This window comes from Alligator sinensis, unplaced genomic scaffold, assembly GCF_000455745.1.
Source record: "Alligator sinensis unplaced genomic scaffold, ASM45574v1 scaffold505_1, whole genome shotgun sequence".
In the NCBI taxonomy this organism is placed as follows: domain Eukaryota; kingdom Metazoa; phylum Chordata; order Crocodylia; family Alligatoridae; genus Alligator; species Alligator sinensis.
Genome location: NW_005841940.1, coordinates 1,184,778 through 1,205,331, shown reverse-complemented (window position 1 = coordinate 1,205,331; position 20,554 = coordinate 1,184,778). Strand labels below are relative to the sequence as shown.

The following is a 20,554-nucleotide window of genomic DNA, read 5'->3' as shown; positions in this document are numbered from 1 at the left end:
CACTGAGCCCTTGTCCCTGGCATATGATGTTAAGGTCATCCATGTAAACAAGGATTTTCATCTCTTCCCCATTACTCCTGGGAACTTCACGCCGCTGATCCTCGGTTCCTGCCTGAGCCACTGTGCTAGTGGTTCCATTGCACAGATAAACAGGATCGGGGACAGTGGACAGCCCTACCTGATGCCCAATTCCACCACAATTGGGGCTGTCAGGGACCTGTTTACCAGTACCTTGCTACTCATGTTCGTGTACAGGGATTTTATCCAGGAGATAAAGGTTGTGGGGACTCCCATCTTTTTCAGCTTCTCCAGTAGGAGATGATGGGATACACCTGGTTGTAGGCCTTCTTCAAGTCAAGATTCAGCATGGTGACATTCTGTCCCCTCTTCCATCGGTACTGAAGCGCATCTCACAGCTGCATCAGGGCTTCATGAATCTGTCACCCCAGCTGGTTCTTGTGGCTCACTGCACCTATAATAGACTCCATAGACGTTAGGGCTGAAAGGGACCTCACGAGATCATCGGGTCTAGCCCCCTGCCCAAACGGCAGGGAAGTCAGCTGGGGTCAGATAACCCCAGCAATGTGAGCATCCAGGCATTTCTTTAACTATCCAGAGTAGGTGCTTGCACCACTTCTAGGGGGAGTCTAATCCAGACAAAGTGCTTAGACAAGACTTTAGCCATTAGTTTGTAGTCAAGGTTCAGGAATGTTATCAGATACCAGTATCTCAGGTCCCACCTCTCCTTTCTTGTAAAGAAGGGTTATAAGGCCCTACTCCATCCTTGCTCCCAGGTGGTTCTCCTACTATGTACAATATTTGTCCAGAGCCAAAGGCTCATGATTTACCATGAAGCTCATTGGGTTGGGCCCCACCAGAATCAACATTTCAAGCCATGGTGACCCCCACGGCTCAGCACTGCTCAGTACATGTACTCCATACACCCCCACAAAGGATCCATGTGCTAATTAGCCCACCATTCATGACAGGAACCTGGTGTTTTCATCATGAATTCTGGGATGCTCCAAAAATTTATACGTAGATGAGGTGTAGAGCAACCTGGCCCAGCTCCACCTCATGGAGGATGGGGCCACACTAGTCATATGTGAGAGGTTGAAAGAGAGGGCAACTGAGGGATTTTGGGTGAACTGTTTAGGTCCTGTTTTGTGATGTTTTCCAGGCGTTTAAGGCTAGTGAAAAAACAGGAATAATTGGAAATGGGGGAAAAGGTGTGCAGCTCAACTGTAGGAATAAAGAGGAAGTCAAAATGTATGCAATGTAGTAGCTTTCCATGACTTGAAAAAGGAGTCAGCAGTGAGGACTACGCTTACTAGGCACTACCATATGTCTTATTCAGGTTGGTTGCACTAACCTATCCTGTTTGCCCAATGTGGACAATGTGTTTTATGGTCATGCTTAGTGTTGGCTGCATTTAATCAACTTCATAGTGTGTGCGCCTTTAAAGCCACTACCGTACTTAGACTATGATTCTCATGTTGGCAGCATGTTTGCTAAAACTACCAGTCCATACCCCTTTTTTCTCTTCCTGAATCTTACCATCCAGCTTTATATACAGCTCACTCTGAGTCATCTGGAGCCAACTCCTTTGGGGATTAAACTGGATTACCTCAACCAAGGTTTTCAGATCGTTCAAAGCTAACACAGTTTACCCTCCCCAGTGTGACTCAGACAGCCATTTAAAAACACGGGGAAAAAAGAATCTAGAGTTAAATTGCAGTAAGGTCAATTTTAGAAACTTATTCCAATATGGAATAAATCCAAGTGAGCTCATAGCTTTCAAACACAGTTCAGAACTGTCCCCCAGGACAGTCTACCTCATATTCACAATCCCAAGCCCATCCAGTACAACAAGAGCTGGGTCTGCATTGCCTGTACGGAGTTGCTGTTTGTGCCACCCCATTTCTGGGTCATTTCCTCTGAGGCACCAATCACACAAGGCAAAGCATACGCCAAACTGAAGAAAAGAACAGGAGAGAACTTATTTTGGAAAAGAGAAGCTACAAAAGAGAAGCTGTGACTCACCTCGGCTGTAGAGGGGGCTGCTGCTGAGAGGGGGTGGTACAGTGGTAGCTGGTTTCTGTGGTTTGGGTTGCACAATAATTTGATATCCTTGCATGAGACGCTGGCAAATGAACTCCTCGAATACCTGCTGGGCTGTCATCTGCACTCCTTCCTCATCCCTCCTGGGCACAAATGTTAATCAGGAGACATGTCAGAGCAAGGATGCTCACCCCATGCCTGCTCTTGGCTCTGTTTTTCCCAGCTGAACCCCATTTCTATGGAATCTGTGCATATAGCACCTTGAGCCTGCACAGATCCAGCTGCAGAATCAGGACATAAGGGAGCTGCATGTCCATTGCTGACACAGATGTGTTCTGAAGGTAGCTGTGACCCAACTGTCTGTCAACATCGACTAGGACCTCTTAAAAGAGTTTTGAAGCTAGTAAGACTCATTCTGACCACAATAAAGGCTTGTTTACAACAACAGTAGATAAAGTAGTCTCAGCTCTTGCACAAGTTAGCACATATATTAACAATAGACATTTCCATAGGATTTTCCAGAAGATCTCAAATGTTTGCAAATGTTTGGTAGAATTCAAAAATCTAGAAGTGGGGAAAGACCTCTACCTCAGACCAATTCATCAACCATCAATCAGTAGCAGATCATAGAAAAATTCAAACCATTAAGTGTGCACTTAAACTACCAGTCCATACTCCTTTCTTTCCTCCTGAATCTTACCACCCAGCTTTATACACAGACACAGCTGTTTCTTCTAAGACATTTTACTTGTATTCTACTGTTTATTACACTTCCCTAGCACCTGGTCTGTATGATTTTTGTCACACCCTGCAAGAAGTTTCATTCCTCCTTAATACAGAAGGAGCTAATACCTCTGTTCTGTTGCTCCAGCTTTTGAAAAGTTTAAAGAGTTGTTGGAAAGATGCACAGCTTTAGGAAGAGTGCTCTGCTAGCAAAGAGGTGTAATTTAAAATCCACATTTAGAATTTCCAGGGCATTTGCCAAAAGAGTTACAGCTGGGGGGGGAAGGCGGCTTGATGTGCTTCTTACAGGTAAAGAATCAGATCAGGTTCAGTACCTAAATGATTTTTGAATGGGTTCAGTGTTAGACCTTATTCAGTGTTCACTTCTGACAGTTCTAATATATAAGCACAGGGAAGCAGAACTGTCAGAAGTGAACACTGAATAAGGTCTAACACTCAACCCAGAAGAGAAATGTACATTCCATTGGCAACTCAGCTAACTAGTGTATGAAGCTCACAAAGCTTTCATCTTCCATTAGGTCTACCCTGATGTAAGATACTCTACAGAGGAAGTGCTGGCCAAACCTGTCAATGTCAGCTTCTGGGAGCAGATCATAGCAGCCCTCAGTGTAGTCATTCTGCAAACTCTGGCGGTCCGGGAAGTAGTCCGTGGTAAGAGGGAGACATGCCGGAGTAGTGAGAGATTTCCAGTCCACCCCAACTGTACAACAGAAGCCTGGCACTACGGGGGGAGCAGACAGCGTCAGAACTGCCTCGTTGCATCACAAGGAGGGAAAGACAATGGGGGCATGTGTGGTCACCCATGAAAAATTAGGAGCAGAAAGGAGGAGAAACGAAGGGTGCGTGATGTGAAAGGCAGAGGACAGTTGGGAAGGATGAAAAATAAGCATAGAGTAGGATAAGAGTCACCACGGGGGCGGGGTGGGGGAGGAGAATAAGAGGGAAAGGGGGAGGGAGGGGAGAGAGAAAGACAGAGTTTGTTAAACAAATACAGTGCACATGCTAATTCAATCCCATCATGCAAATGGGATTCAAAGTTAATACATTTAATTGTCTGTTGATTGAAAGCTAGAGCTGATATAAGTGCTGTGCTGCTGAAGTTACTGCAAGTCAGGTGCAATTACACATTATTAAACATATTAAGGGGGAAAAAAATCAACATTCCAAGTTTGGGCAAGGGAATCAGACCAGCTCTTCCTGCTGGATGACTGCAAGAGGGGCAAGAGAGAAGAATGACAGAGCAGCCTGTTTCTGATAGGTAGCATACAACAGCAAGAGAGTATTTCTGGAGCTACAAAAATAGGAGACAGACCCAAGAGGTACAAAGAAAGAAAAAAAATATCTTGGAAAGTGTTTCTTCCCTCCAAAAGCTGCATTTATAACTGTTAATATTCTGGAGATCTAAAAAACAGACTTAAAATCAAATAAATTACATCAGTCATCAATGTATTACAGGGCTGTTTCCAGGGCTCTTTGAATCAGGCTGCACTATAGCCTTCTGGCCAACTACCAGTCATTAATTCATCGTTACAGAGCTATCGCAGCAATAACGCTGTTTCACTTTACCATATACATATTATTTTAGCAGTTATGAGGAGAAAATATATAGTTGCAAAGAAGTGATACCAGACAGACTACTGCAAAGAAGAGTTCTCTGAAGCAGAGATACACTCACTTCTGAAAGAGGTAGACTTCAATAATGGCATCGGAGATATAAACAGATTGCCTTTCTTCTACTTCCACTGGCGTGCCAGCTGCTATCAAATAAGACCTTTAAATTCAGTGGCAGATAGAAAGGCCCATAGCTCCCTCAGCTTTTTATATGAAAATATCTGGCAGAGAAGGAATTCAGGAAATGATGTGGAGATTGATTGCTTAGGCTGAAGCAATAAAGCCATAGGACATTAGGGCAGTATGGCTAACCAGAGAAATGCCTAACAAACCTGACTGTTGCCACATACTCAGTAGATTCCTCATCTACTGGCCTACCAACCCGCAGTGCTGTGGCAGTGCACCAATCACCCTGCCTTTCACTTTGCAGAGCTCTTCCCAAAACCTCCCTCACTTACTCGGATCTGGAGAAGTGGAAACAGCATCTTCCACGGTATCCTTGTTCTGGGTCCGGATGTTCATCCCTACAAGAAACCGACATGTATTTTCAGTAACAATTTGCGTGCAACATTCATTTTTCACTGCAACAAAATACATTAATTGCACACAAAATTCAAGGCATTTAAAGCCTTTCTTCACAGATGTTCATTCAAGTCACTGGACAAAATAAAATACACTAAGAAAACCAATACTTAAAGAAGCTACCTCCCACCAGCATCGCCAGTGCTCCCCTGCCCACCTGTCACATTGTCTGTGGGCCCCCCCGCCCCAAAGACTTACCTGGAGGAAGCTGCAGGAGCCCCGCCTGGCTGCCTTGTGCATGTGTACGTGTGCACATGCACATGAAGCCCCCCGTCCCCCAGTCTCCCCAGCCCCAAGCAGCCCCTTGCAGGCTGGAACTCTACCAGCCTGCAAGGGGAAACCCATAGTTTCCCAGGTTTCTCTCCTTTAAAGAAAATCCATGTTTTTTCTGCAGCAACCAGAAAACCCAGATCTCTGCTAATAACATCAAAATATAGGAACATAGGAAAGTAGAGCTGGAAAGGACTTCAAGAGGTCATCTAGTACAGTTGCCTGCTCAAGGCAGGATCATTCTTGATTAAGCCATCCCAGTCAAATGTCTGACCAACCTTCTCTTAAAAATTTCCAGAGATGGGGATTCTACAATATCTCTAAGTAGACAGTTTCAATTCTTAGCCACCCTCAAACTCAGAAAGGTCCACCTAATCTCAACCCTAAATTTCTTCTGTGGCAGATATAGGCTATTGCTCCGTGTCCTCTCCCTTACAACCACAGAAAAAGGCTCTCTCTCTCCCATTTTTTATTTTATATACCACTGTCCTTCAGGCATCTGAAGACTGTTAATCAAATCCCCTCCTCAGTCTTCTCTTCTTCAAATTAATTAATTCTAGTTCTTTCAGCCTTTCCTCATAATTCACATTTCCTAGGCCCCTAGTCATTTTTGTTCCTTTCTGTTGGACTATTTCTAGTTTGTCCACATCTTTCTTGAAGTATGAGGCCCAAAACTGGACACAATGCTCCAAGGGTTGCTTCACCAATGCCAAGTAGAGCTGAAAATTAATAATAATAATAAATTATAATAATACTAATTTATTGTTATTAATAGTGATATATTTTAGAGTGGAAAACATCAACAAAAGTTGATAAAAGTAATCAGGGACTGCAACAGGCAGGTAGGCATTCATTTATTATTTTTCAACTTATAAAATGTAGCTGTCTACACCTCTATATCCTTGAAAGGAAAGAGTTAACATACACATATTGAGAGGAGGAAAAACAACAAGTATTGCAGAATTACCAAATTTTGAGATATGTTCTCCTCTCATATATGCTAGGAAAGATCAATACTAATCATGGACTTAAACTGAGTTCCTTTGAATTTATGGTAGTGCAACTGAAAACAAAATCAAACTCTTCATATTTAAAACCTTTAATAGAACGTTATGTTGGTTTGCTTAATTACATTTTCAGCCAACTTAGAGGCTGCATACTTGGCACAAATATTGCCGGGGATGGGTGCAGAGGTAGCTCTTACAGTTTTATCATACGAGTGGAGATCTAAAATAATGTATTATATAGTTTACAATAATCAGACACTGTAAGAACTGGTGCATTTTTGCCTTCCTTAGTCATGGCAGGAAAGCAAAAAGGTGGCAGGGACAAGTTGCCAGTCATCTTATATCAGCTCCACTAATGCCATCTGCCATCCAGTTCGGGAACTGCAATAAGATTTATTTGCTCTAACCTGCCATCTGGCATTTGCTGGACAATACAGACAACCTGTTAAATCTCAATATAAATAGTCGGGGTAATTTTTCACATGTTGCAACTAACCATGCTGTAGGTAGCAAAAGAATATCCAGTATGATTCACAGACAAATCATGCTGTTACAAATAAAGAGAGATCTGCTCCAATTCACAGGTGACTCATGCTACAGGAAAGAAATAAATATAAGTTCTGAGTCACTGAGACATGCTGTAGTGGCTGCAGATGCTTTGAGAGATTTTAGTTATAAAAAGGTACTCAGATGGAGTTTGAGCAAGAAAACAGCCACAGAGAGAACTTTTACTTCATATATGATATATTGTATAGGCCTGAGGAGACTCCCAAAAGCAAACTATGTTTGTTGCTTAAGTACATTTTCTGCCTCTATATTGTGCAAATCATATCTAATAGTTAAAGTGTAATCCAACAATTGTTAGAACAAAACCACAAACTCAGTTTGGAAGGTACACAAGTGAGGCTGGAGATTTAATGAGGAAATAACAAAACAGAAATAACATTAACTTTACTGGGTAACGGGTACAGATTGCCACATATCTAGAAGCGCAAAGAAACATTACTGTCATTAAGTTTGCTAGCAAACAGTCTCTTTGGCTTTGTACTGTACATGTGTGGGAGGGAAGAATATATGTGTTTCAGTTTAAGAGTCACTTATCTATAATTTAGAAAACAGATATTCAGAAGTTATGAAAAAAATAGAAAAATGGAAAATAGCCAGACATGTTAAAAAATTATACAAATGACAGTAGTTTTTTGTATAGTGCATAAATACATTCAAAAGATCAGCTGCAAAACTGCAAACGCACAGTTACAACAACAGAACATTTTGTTTGGCACGTAAGTTTTATTGCTTTTAAGAGATTCATCAGAAATTCTGAACTTCCCGATAATTGAGGTCTCACCATTAAAGGAAGGAGGTCTCACTCCTACTACTCTGCACTCAAGTGCATAAGAGCACATCTTACTCTGTCAAGATATCAGCATTAATTTTCACACAGGACCAAACTCCACAAAACATTTAATTTCATGCGAAACTTTTTACATAAACAGTATCAGGCTTAAAGGTCTGAATTTGTGCTTAAGTGCCTTTTGGATGAGCACTCTTAAGGCTGCAAAAGTTCAGCAACCCATCACTTACAATGCAAAAGGGAAAACCCATAGTTACAACTTCTCTTGGAGCTTCTAGTTTACTTCTCATTATGTCCAAACTCTATTCCCTGAGAATTATTAGCTAGTTGAAATAAAGTCAAATTCATTTTTATTTCTAAGCTACATATTTGAAAGACAAAGATTTTTTAAGATGATACCTTTTCTTGAAGCAACTATGTTGTTTGCATAGAGTCAGACAAGCTTTTGAACGCAAGACATGACCTGAGGAAGAATATCTTGCATTCAAAAGCTTGTCTCCCAATTCTCTTCCAATTATATAGCTGGCCCAATAAAAGCTATCACCCTAAGAAATCCTTGCCTCACATAATTTCTGGACCATCACAGCTACAATATCACTCTTACTAACATAATCAAGATTAATTTTTCTTTAAATAAAGAAGCAGCATGCTATGACATGATCTAGCACAGCATGACAAACTATAAAGCATAGAGATACTTACGGTACCTTTTAGTATTTTCATATCGGGACACCAGGAATTAGATCTCATCCGAATTCACTTTCTTTAAACTGAATACACTGTTTATCTTTAATATTTCTGGAGAATTAACATGTTCTCTACAGTAAAGAATGTAAAATGTAGCTAGAAAAGCAAAACACAACCAATCAACAGCAAGGGCAATGAGTGACCATTATTTGTACAGAGCTTTGGAACCATAATTGTCGGGCATTGTTCATTTCTTTTATCCTATAACTCCTGGACTCACTCATATTGCACGGTTTCCCTCCCTGTTGCTTTGTTACTTTAATCATATGTCCTTATCTGCAGGCAATGGATACTCTACAATGCCTATAAACTCTGTGTTTACTTTATTGACCAGTACTTATTACCTGCATTGTTGCTGTTGACCAAACTGTTTGAGAACTCCTCTGCTCCACCAAAGGTTAAGCAGGAGATGCTGTCACCTGGATGACGAGAAGCGATATGCCTAGGGAGAACAAGATTCTGGCTGATCAAAGAGAAATACTGTCCCCTATTCCAATCAGAGCACAGTTGCAAAAACTGCATCTAAGGTCTCAGGTCAGGCTTTGGTGAATGGTGCTCCACACAACATGTTTCAGATGAGGGCCTATATGGCAGGAGGCACAGAAGGGGCTTTACCAATTTTGAATATTGATCGAAACAGTTTGGTGCCCTGCCAGTGACCTATAATGTATTTCAGTTTTTCCCAACCTTTTTCGCCCCACAGCACCACTTACCTAAATAAAAAAGTACCGTGGCAAACTGGATGCCGAGTGGGGAGGGGGGTTAGCGTGTGGCCAGCTGGACACTGACAGGGAGGGGTGGTGCACAGCCAGCCGGATGGCATTTTGGGCTGGAGCCATGCCCCTTGCCTGGCTGGAGCCATACTCCCCATCTGTCTGTGTACGCAGCAGCAGCAGGCGGGGTGTGTGCCTCCAGCCCCAAATGCTGCGACACACCAGTTGGCAAACACTGATATATTCCTGCAGGGTACATCAAGCTAGCTACTCAAATATTTAACTAGGAGATGAATACAGCTAAGTAAGACTTAAGATTTCTAAATTACATACAGATCCAATCTCAGGATCTATAAAATAAAAATTCTACCCTGAGAAGACTATCTTGGATTGATTTATATTCAACAGCCAATAATAAACCAAGAATGTGGGACTATGAAAATCTGGTGTTAATGATCACTTGAATTCAAGATAAAAGGAAAGACTTTGTGCGGGAAATAAATCTCTTAACAAAAGCACAATTTGGGTACTAAAGCTTGGTGAACAAGGTGTCATGGCAGTACTGAATCTATGGCACATGGAAAGAGACAAAAGAATCCTAAAATACACCATAAGTTAAAAGGTGAGATTACAATTACCTTGGAAAGAAAGATGCAGGAAGAGAATAAGTCAGTGTGAAAAAAGAACCTGTACAGGAAATGGAGAAAAGTGATGGAACGAAAATAGGAGACTGTCATAGCTAGGGCTCAAAGTAAAATGACAGAGCTGTAATGTGTCAGTTAATGCCAGCCAAAAAAATAAAAGGGGAATAATAAAGGCATTTACAAACACACAAGAACAAAGAGACACTTAGGGAAAAAGAGACTGATTAAAGCATAGGAGGGAAAAGAGACATTAAATTAATATCAAGCCTATAAGTGGCTATGCTACTGACCTGCTTTATTTAAACAGTATTTTAACAAGAGAAGAATTAAAAAAGCACAGACACAGTAAGTAATACAGACCTTATTAATAAAGATGTAGATATAAAAAGCAAGTAAAGGAGTACCAGGAGGTGGAAGGGGTATCTGCTGTACTGCTCATCGTTAAATGTAGTGAAGGGACCAACCTCCCTAACAATGAAGAGAATACTTAATGTATATACCAGCTATAGGAGGGAAGTGGGCTTGCCCCTGCCTCAGAGCTGAACATGCTGACGCTCAGATCAGTGAAGGAAGCTGGTAGAGTTCAATACATGGGGCAGGCCCGTGAATAAAAAGAAATCTTAATTCAATTTTATGAGCAGCCAGCCTCTCTAACCATCAATCCAGCCCTTACATTATGTGGCTTTGTATCTTGCCAGGTTTCATTACAAAGAAGGAGAAAAAGAAGCATTATAACTGACACTGCTCAACAGTACTGCAAGTCAAAACTGTTCCCTATGCTTGACATGTACTATTCTGAAATGAAGGTCACAGCTTCTGTGAAACGCTTCTCTGCACCAAAAACATGTCTATCAACAAGTCAAAAAATAAGTCAATCAGTTACAGGGTACCTACTGTAGCAATTTCCAGAATGATCACAGCTGAGGTGTACTGCAATGATTATATATTTGAGTACCGTATTTCATGCTGTATAAGTCGAAGTTTGAAGCCCAAATAGTGACCCTTAAATTTCCACCTTGACTTATACACTGTATCCCCAGCCTGGCCTGGCCAGTACACAGCTTCCAGGCAGGGCTGCAGCCACCAGTGTACTCAGCTTCCACAGCATCCACCAGCTCCTTGTCTTCCTGCTCAGGGTATCAGGTAGGGAAGCAGCAGGGATGGGGGGAGTGTGGTGGGAGTGCAAAGCCTGCAGTGGAAGCGGGGGGGGTGGCAGGAGTGCAGCTTGGGTGGCATGGTGTGGGTGTGGGGGAGGGTGTGGTTATGTGGAGTGTGAGGGAAGGAGGGGGAAGTGGGACACCCCCCCCATGGCACACAGCAGCCAGTAGGCAGCAGGCACTCATGACCCATGCAGGCACTGCCGCCCTGTGGCATGCAGTCCTGCTGGCACTTGAACATCACCCCCTTCCCCCCCCCCCCCCCCCCTACACGCAGCAGCAGGGAGCACAGCCTGTCTTTGTTGTGCTGTTTGGAGGGGCCAGGGCTGGGGTCAGAGCTGGGCTCGGCACTTGGCTGCTGTGGCCCAGGCAGCCTGGCCCTGGCCCCTGCGAGAGGCACTGCCTGGACTGCACTAGCCGAGCACTGAGCCTGGCTCCGGCCCCTCTAGTGGCGCTGGTCTTGTACGTGTCCACCCCACAGGTGTCCTGTGTAAGGGCTGGGGCGCAGGGGCTGAAATAAGTTGACCCCATGTCTCTGATCCAAAAAGATAGGTCGACTTATATGCCAGATCTACAAAAATCCTAACTTTTTGAATCAGAAAAATGGGATCGACTTACACCACATCGACTTGTACACCATGAAAAACAGTAATCCAACTGCACAAACTGCTGAAAAATAAACCATTTCAATGCCTGGGGTCTCATAATAAAACTGTAACACTGGTGCTGAGCATCACAGCCAACTGCTATTCTCTTTACCCAATATGTGGCTAGCCTTGTACAAGTGTTCTTTACTTGGAACTGTGCTTTTGCTTAGACAAGTGCTGTGAAAGATCCCCCCCTAATAACCTCACCTGCCAGTTGCCTCGTGGTAAGCAAGCTCCAGCAGTTCAGCAGAGGAGTGTGTCAAATCCCGCTGCCCGTTGCCCTGCATTTCTGCCATGTTCTGGCGAGTCTGGTGGTGGATCTGGATTGCTTCTCCCGATGGACCTACACCATTATAGATTTATCATCATCACCCCCTTTGCTCTTGTTTCTTCAGTTTTTCCCATTCACCCCCAACTCCTTCTGCTCTAGCACAAGCAACACTAGCTCCAATAAGTTAACATGGTGCCTCTATGGCAGGGGCAGGCAAAAAATGGCCCCTGGGCCGAATCCGGCTGACCAGGCAATTTCATTCAGCCCACAGGTGCCCACCAACTAACTGTACCCCACCCAGCCCACATCCCTCACTCCCACTCTCGTGTGCAGAAGGGCCTAGCCTAGCCAGTACACAGCTTCCAGGCAGGGCTGCTGCTGCCACTGCTGCAGCCTCTGGGAGACCTGCTTGGCTTTCCTGGCATCTAGAGGCACCTCATCTCCCTGCTGCAGCACTCTCTCTTGGCAGCAGGTAGGGAAGCAGCGGGGATGGAGGGAAGGGGAGCTGCAGCTGGGCAGGAACATGGAGCATGGGGCTGGTGGGAGTGTGGAACTTGCACCCAGGGGAGCAGTGGGAGCACGGAGCTTGGGAGGGAAGGGTGTGGGTGTGAGGGAGGGTGTGGGTGTGAGGACCCCCCCTCCCCCATGGCGCACTGCCCCTGTCACCAGCAGGAAGCAGCAGCAGGCGCTCGGGGTGGCTGACAACGCATGGCTACAGTCAGCTGCACATGGTGGCAAGGAGCGCAATCCCCTTGCTCTACAGCAGAAGCCAAATGAAACCCTGAAGATTATATTCTTAACAGAAGAGATATTTTTGGAAGGTGTATTTATAAGGCACTAAAGCTATGTCCATACTCCAAGGGTTGCTTCTGCTGTAACTTAACAGCAGCACTAGGACACTTGGCGTAGTAACAGCACTGCCAACAAGACATAATTTTTTGCTGGAACATATACCAGTTCCCTGGCAGCTGGCTACCTTTTGCCAGCAGACGTGCGCCCCCTTTCGGGGTACATCAGTTAAAGGGCGCCATCTTTTCAGACCCCTCCCCCCCCACCGCCAGCCAAGAGAAGTTGATAATGTAGACAAAGACTAAGGAAAGGTTGGCACAGTTCAGTGTTTGAATCCTATAAGCACAATACAAAAGTGTATGCATGTCCCTAAGACTCTTACTAAATGCAGTCAGAGCCCCCTCGGTATCTTCTGTCTAACAAAAGCCAGACATTTTCATCTTATGGTTTCTACGTACACCACTGACTGCAAGTTTACTCCCTAGAGAGTAAGAAATGTATAAACTTACTCCACAGTGTTTCCACGTTCAGAACACCTGCATTCTTAAGAGTCAAGAGAACCTTTGCTTCACTAAAATGTATCAGTTCTCAACTCACCCCTGATGCAAGTCGATTTCAACTATGACAGATCATTTTGTGGTGGGAGCTTATTGACAGTGGGATCTGTCCATGCATATTAAAGCCACAAACGCTTGACAGGGCAGGGTAGCGATGGTTTGAAAGAAACTAAGTAATAAAGACTTACCCACAGGAAATGTGTGCATCCAGCGCCTCCTGTTGGATGTAAGCTTCATGGGCATGCGAGAGGGCGCAAAGGGGTTTATTAACGCACGCTGTGGTGTATATCCACCAGGCCGAATGTGCAGCATGGATTCTGCGCTGCCTACATGGAACCTCCCTGGCGCGCTGGAGTCTCGCTGCTGTGACTCTAGCATATTCTCAAGAACATCTGCAACACAAAGCTCTAAATTAACATGAGATTAAATACAGGTGAAGTGAAAGAGGATGTTCTACTTCATGAAATAAGGCCTTGCAGGGGGGAAGAAGCTAGAGGCAGTATAAAGATTACATCACAAACAGGAAACCAGACAACACAGAATATGGATTTTCTGTGTTTCAGGTGTCCAGGCAGATTTTTAACGCCTAAGGTAAGAAAGCCAGAGAGGAAACTTTTTTCCCCCAACAAGCTACAAAGAATTGATTCTGTCTTTAGATTTGTAAATAATAATATGAGATTCTTGCCCAGAGCTCTAGATATTCCTGACAAGCTAGACAAGTAGAAAACTGAGATAAGAAAGCAGTAGAATGAAGTCACTGTATTACTCCAATTATGTGTCAACCCTGAAAAGGTCAACCTCACATTTTCAAGTCGGATTTTAGGAAAACTGGTTTCCCCTGCAAATATAAGTTGCTAACTACAGATAAAAACCTTGGACTGTTATTGCCATTACAAAATCCCACAAAAGAATCAAAGAGCCAACGAAAAAACCACAATGGGCTAAATTCAGTCAAGTCCAAAAACAACACTGCACTGAAAAAAAAAAATTACAATAATGGAATGAGGATCTCTTCTAAGTATACAGAGTCTAATGGATTCAGGATGAAACACGTATATCAGAACAAGTAGAAGGCTTAAGGGAGTACTTTATGGATGTTTTTAATGTCAGAGAAAGGCAACAGTGAGGAAACTCCTAAGACCCCATCACCCCAACTAGGTTTAGTGAGGCACAAAGGCTATTTTTCAGATCAAAGCACACACTGGCTTCTGTCAATAGGACCAGATGGGCTCTGTTCCAGAACTCTGAAAAAAATAATCCCCTGTCAGCCCATACGCTGACATCTACAGATGATAAATTTTACTGTAAGTGCTTTACAAACATATCACTCCTCCATTAAAAGGTAAGGAAATGAACACAGAGGAGTGAAGGGACTCAAGTTCATGCAGTTGGCCAATTTCTGAACAAGGAATAGACCCCAAGTCTCCGGAACCCCTGACCAGGGGGCTCAATTCATTGAACCTTTCTGCCTTCATCAAAGTAACGAAATAACCAGCATGCCATCTTTATTTATACAATGGTCAATATACAAGGAGAGTACTGGAGAACTAGAGAGGCAAATGTGGTTTCAAGTTGTGAACAGTATAGCTGGCAATTACTCCCATAAGAGAACAAATGCTGGAGTTAGAACTGAGTCAGCAAGACAAACTACAGGAAGAGCAGCTCAAGTTAAACTGATATGATCGATTGTTTTTAAAAAAACAATATCAGAGCTTGTAAAGGCAGCTGAAGGTTGACAAAATCACTCAGATCTCAGAAAGGGACCTGGTATCTCTTGAGCATATATTAACAACATTTTATAGAAGCAGAACGTTGGCTGCCGTGGTTTCCCTGCTTTACCTGTGGCAGGTTAAGGTGTTAGGCCTATGTTGTATCAGGGTTAAGGGTAGTCTTATGTAGAGTTTAGGGTATGGTTTGGATAGGGATGATCCTGCCTCAGGTAGGGGGTTGGACTCACTAGATGACCTCTGGAGATCCCTTCCAGCCCCACTTTTTTATAACTCTATGACTCTAAAGCCTTCAGAAGGCACTACATGCAGACAGTGAACAACATTAATAAAAAGGACAAGCATGATGGCTAACTCAGCAAGGCAAGAGAAAGAATCCAGAAAGTTATAGCTAATGACAGCAAACCCTCATGGAGCAGAGTTATAAGTGGGGTCCCCCAGGGTTCACTGCTGAGTCTAATTTCCATTATACAGATTCAAAAGTGACCTGAAAATGAAGCACAAGTTGCACGTATCCGTATTTGCAGAGGGGACACAGGAGAATTGTGAGATATTATAAGATGATAATAGACAGGGGAAATGGGCAAATCAGTGTCAGAACATGCCTATGTAGGGCAAGGCAATACAAATACAAAAGGGACAAAGATAGCAGAGAGAGAGCACCGAACCCAGACAACAGCAGTGTGCACTGCCAATGAACACTCACTCAACACCTGGAGTTTTGGTGCGCATATGAGCAATGCCTCCACTGCCCTGGTTTGGAAGTGGCTGATATGAATCAGAACCCCTCCCTCTTGTCCCACAAACAAGAGGCATGCTAAGGAACAACCCTATTTGCGGCCGTGCCTCAGTCTGACCTCGGGTGCTGGTGTAGCCCAAGGAGCTGCTGACTTCGTATTGATGCAGATGAAGTCGTGGGATCATCAGGATGTTGGAGATCTTGCCCAGGGAGCTGTCATCAGAAGCCTGGCTCCTCACCTCCTCTGGGGGCAGAGTGCGACTCTGCAGGGAAGGGCTCGATGAGACATCGTAAGAACTAGAGCTCTTCCTGGTGCGACTCTCTCTCTCCCTTACAGACCTGCTGGAGGATAAAAAGAGACATTCAGTGGCATGAAAATGAGATTGTCACTTCCTTACCAAGTAGTACAGCTTGTCTTAGCTCGCAAAATCTAACCAAAGCATAGCAAAGAGGAAGCAGCAGCAATCATCTTACCAGTTAAACACAAAAGCAAAATCCAATATGGATGGAAATCAAAAGTTCATCTTTTGCTTAGCTCCCATACCACACGCGTATACTCTCAGCAGCATAGTAGGGAACCATCAGCCGGAACCTGACTGGTAGCCTGTGAAAAGGTTAGTCTACTACTTTCAAACAAGTTCTAAGCGCTTGAGGTTCAGCTCTCTCCATCTTTCCCCACAGTATTTTACATATGGGCAAATGCAGCAAAAAGCTGAAGGTGAACTTAAAACAGCTTTCCCACAGGGCTTCTTACCTGAAAGTGGTACAGCGCTGAGCTCTGGATGGACCAGGAAGCCTGAACACTTGGGCATCATAGCCATCATAATCAACTTGGATGGGAAGGGCATTCTCAGCATCCTTAGGTGCCCCCAACGCTGGAACACAAACCATTTTATGATGTAACCTTCTTTAAGAATCCTGCTCAAGCTCTGGGATTGCTGGATGAGTTAGAACCATCCAGCTCTCACCACAGAGAGAGAGGAAGTTATCCCAAAAGATATGGAAAGGAAATGCATATCAAAAGTGTTTCACAAACAAAACAACTACAAGCAGAGTTATCGTTACAACAATGAAAGTTAATGACTGGGAATCAAAGTTCAAAGCCCACTTTTAACTCCTTTCTATGCAGACAGTCATCAAATGTCTTCCAGTTTTTGTGAGGAAATTTGTACATGACCATTTTCCACCAGTATATATGCATGAATGCAAAAATGACCTTAAGAGTCAGGACAAAAAGCATCCCCCACTTCTATTCTCATGTGTGTGCCTGGTAACAAGAGTGGTATTGCAGCAGAAAACCCCCTTTACCTCTTGCCTGCATTTGCTTTCCCCTCTTTGGCTATGTTTCTCCTCTTCTACCTTTTCTACCTTCCTCTTTCTTTCACTGTAAGATAAGGAATTGTGTTTTAAAGTTTGTACGTGTGCATTTTGTATCTCCCTTTGTATTTTGGTATTTTTATCTATTTGTGTGCCATGGCATTACTCTTGTAGCTTATATTTTTTACTCTTCACCTTTTAACTAAATGTGTTTTAGTTTTAGAAGTAAGTTATACACTGTAACAATGTTAATAAGGGCAGGAATCAAACCCCGCTTCCCTGTATCAGGTGGGCCCCTGAAAGAGGGAGTGAATCAGTGATTGAATGCGTAACACAGTAGCCGGCTTCAGTAACAAGCGCAATTAACACCTGAGGAAACCGCAGATCAACCAAGGGAAGAAAATCAATAGGAGAATGTAGCAACCGGGAATTCTCTAAACTTCACTGTTCAAGGGCTAGAAGCCCTGCCGGGGACCAACTTTTGGGGCTAAATATCTTCAGATCGACCGCTCCCAGAGGCCTATTCATGACAGCGGTAAATTAATCAAAATTCATCAATGGACTCCCAAACCTGCACGTATGACCCCTGGGGCTGACAGATGCCATCCAGTAGCCACCAAGGGGGAAGTCCCACGAGGATCAATGACCCCTGGATTGGGCAAACCTGAAAACTGGGGAGTCACCAAAGTCTGCCAAGGACAGATAAAAAGCAATGAAAAGTGACCCTCAGGGGTGCCCTCTTGATCTCCAACTTGACCAGCACCCGACCTGTCCAGCCAGAAGGACCAGCCGGACCCCCCGGCCCGGGGGGGGGGGGTGCGCGCGTGCGCGCGCCAGCCCCAAGGTTTATGATTTGACTTCATTACAGCATTTTCAATCCATCTAATAAACCAGAATTTTAAGGATCCCGAGTTGGACATTTGTAGCCAACACTATTTGGTGGAGAACGCAGGCATTATTCTAGGATTATTAGCGGACTGGTAATTGGGGAGACCGTGTCTCCAGATAGAAGCCACGTCCACAGAGGTGGACGGGCAATAGTCACCCAAGGGGATAGACTAGGATTTAGACTCACCCAAGGGGGTGGGCAGACCCAAGGAGGGTCTGGATTTAGTTGTCACCTAAGGGGGTGGGCATATCCCAAGGAAGGGATTTGGTTGTAGAACTGCAGGGGCAGAGTTGGTTGGGAGTGCGAGGGCTCAAGGAAACTGACAGGCTTGAGGCATGTTGAGAAAAATGTCTCTGTTTAGAGGAAAAAAAACCCTAAGGCTGAAGCAGGAGGCCAAGAGGATAAGTGGGTACGGAGGGAGGAAATTTCCCCTCTCCATAGGGAGATTCTGAAGGGTGGACCCAGTGCATGGAGGGAGGATGTGTGCACCCCAGGCTTTTCCACAGGGGACACTGAAGCCCAATTTGAAAGATTTTGCCTTTGTGAAAAACCCTCGGTTCAAAGGCAACACAGTGCCTTTGTCTGGCTACTATGGCATGCTGTAAAAACAGCAGTTGAGGAAAAAGCTCAGCAAGCCTCTGAAATTGAGGAAAAGGAGAAGCAAATCCAAATTCTAAAAGATAGATGTGTCCAACTGGAAACCAGTAATCAGACTCTAAAGGGGTTGTCTCGGAACTTGGAAAATGAAAATGAGCCATTGAGAAAAGTAAATCAAGACAATGCCCGACAATTGGAATTATTGGACCAAGAAAAGGCTAGCCGAGAAGCCTTGCAAAAATTGGTAAAGACAATGGCTAAAGACCAAGCTGAGAAGGGAGCTAAGGCCAACCATGGCCCCTGTCTAAATACCATTAACCGTTTGAAAAAGGAACTCCAGGAGCGCAGCCTGCAAGTAGCAGCTGTCATCTGGGGAGAACAAGCTGGGGATCCAGAGGATGCAGGGGATCCCTCTCCTGAAGACCCTAAGTCAGATCAGGAAAGGACCCTGGTGCCTGAGGTGAGCACAATCACATGGACCTCAGTCACTCAGGATGCTCAGGGAAAACCCACAGAAACCACACAAGTAACGGTCCCCCTCAGAGGAGCTGATCTAGCAGCCCTGGGCAAGACCCTGGGATCTGCTAACATTAGGAATTCGGGACAGTGGTTGCAGAAATCCCTCACCGTAGTGGAGTGTGAAACCCTGAGTGTCTGGGAATGGCATCACCTACTAAGGGCTTGCGCCACCCCAGAGATTCAGGCAGCTATGGATCAGGAGGACAGCTTTGGGGGAGACAATATTCCCCAGAGCATAGTGGGTTTGGGAATCAGTTTGGGGAGAAAGACATTTAAGTGACAGTTTGGGGCTAGCCACCAGACACCTGGGGAACCTGTTAGGGACTATGTGATCCGGTGTGTTATGTTGGGATTGCTGTCGGGGATGGTTCTGCCCCTAGACAAGGAGAACAAAAGGACACTGGACATAAGAAGTATAGATTACCCTCCTGGGTTTTGGAAGGAGGTACAGGAAGGCATGCATCAGCCCATAATTGGACCAATGGGGCTGCTCCGAGAGACTGGGAGATATGTGCTGGGAGAAGTCCTAGCCCAGACTCAGGGTGCAGAGAGGTTAATTGGACGTCAAGGGGGGGCGATTGCAGCCACGCAGTTCAGAGAAAAGCCTAATGATGCACCAAATTATATGGTTACCTATTCTAATGAAAGTGCATACCCCAAAACTGATAGTGGGATTGGGGGTCCAAATTATCAACCCAGCCCACACTGGGTTAACCCGAGGGTATCAAAGGAAAGAGAGGGGGAAAACGGGATTTGGTCAGCAGCGTGGAAGTTTTTAATGCGGCATGGGGAACCAAGAGGAAAATGGCATGGAAAGCCTCTAGCCGAGCTGCTTATCAAAATGGCAGAGCTGACTAGGGAGGGAGCAGCACCTCCCCATTCTAACAGGGTAGCGGCCTCAGCCCTGATCTCCGAAGAGCACTCACGGAGCCCCCGTAATGGGACCCCTGAGCAAAGCCCAGGCTCATGGGAGAAATTGGGGACCCTCAATTGGGATCCAGGAGGGAGACCCCGAATACCCGTTATGGTGGGAACTCAAGGGCATACCAGTGCACTCCTGGGCACCGGAGCTGCGCTAAATGTATTTGGGGGGAAATGGGACTTGAAGCAATTTGAGACTGATCAAATTACACTCTGATCCTTTACAGGGCAGGAGTCCACCGGGATGGTGTGCACAGGGGTGACCACCTGCATCCAATTCCCAGAGGGGCCCCAAGAAATTAGTATAGATGGAGTTCAACAAGAGGGCTCCACTGAACAGTTGATTCTGGGAGCCCCCTTGTTCAAATGAGAAGGCTGGATCCTGGATCTAGCCAACAGAGTTGTATGGCGAGCACAGACAGCTGACCCTGTGGAGGATGAAGAAGGCACCAGGAAATGTGGGGCCCCTGCAAGATGCGCTGGGCAATCTGGTGGTTGCGCCAGAGGAGAAGGCAGACTTCTTTAACAAATTCTTCACCTCCGTTTTCTTGTGCAGGGACCAGGACTCCCCCACTGTGTTTCAAGATGGACTCAAGGGGAACGCCTCAAGACCTAAGGTTGAGGAGGACCGGGTTAGAGTGCTTCTGGAGGGGCTGGACGTGTTCAAATCAGCAGGTTCAGATGCTCTCCA

General features: G+C 44.8%; 1 protein-coding gene across 10 annotated transcripts in view; it reads right to left on the bottom strand.

Annotated features, from left to right (window-relative positions):
• Positions 1-20,554, bottom strand: part of DEPDC5 (DEP domain containing 5) — an 85,163-nt gene that overhangs the window by 35,573 nt on the left and 29,036 nt on the right. For 4 of the 10 annotated variants that reach the window (XM_025199281.1, XM_025199280.1, XM_014518133.2 and 1 more), the window contains exons 19-26: positions 16,375-16,495; positions 15,739-15,962; positions 13,343-13,546; positions 11,745-11,880; positions 8,721-8,818; positions 4,875-4,940; positions 3,370-3,553; positions 2,044-2,204 (exon numbers count right to left, since the gene is read on the bottom strand). In XM_025199281.1, the coding sequence (XP_025055066.1) occupies positions 2,044-2,204; positions 3,370-3,553; positions 4,875-4,940; positions 8,721-8,818; positions 11,745-11,880; positions 13,343-13,546; positions 15,739-15,962; positions 16,375-16,495 (1,194 nt within the window). The remainder of the gene's footprint in view (positions 1-2,043; positions 2,205-3,369; positions 3,554-4,874; positions 4,941-8,720; positions 8,819-11,744; positions 11,881-13,342; positions 13,547-15,738; positions 15,963-16,374; positions 16,496-20,554) is intronic. The other 6 variants (XM_014518134.2, XM_014518135.2, XM_006019862.3 and 3 more) reach the window with 3 other exon arrangements.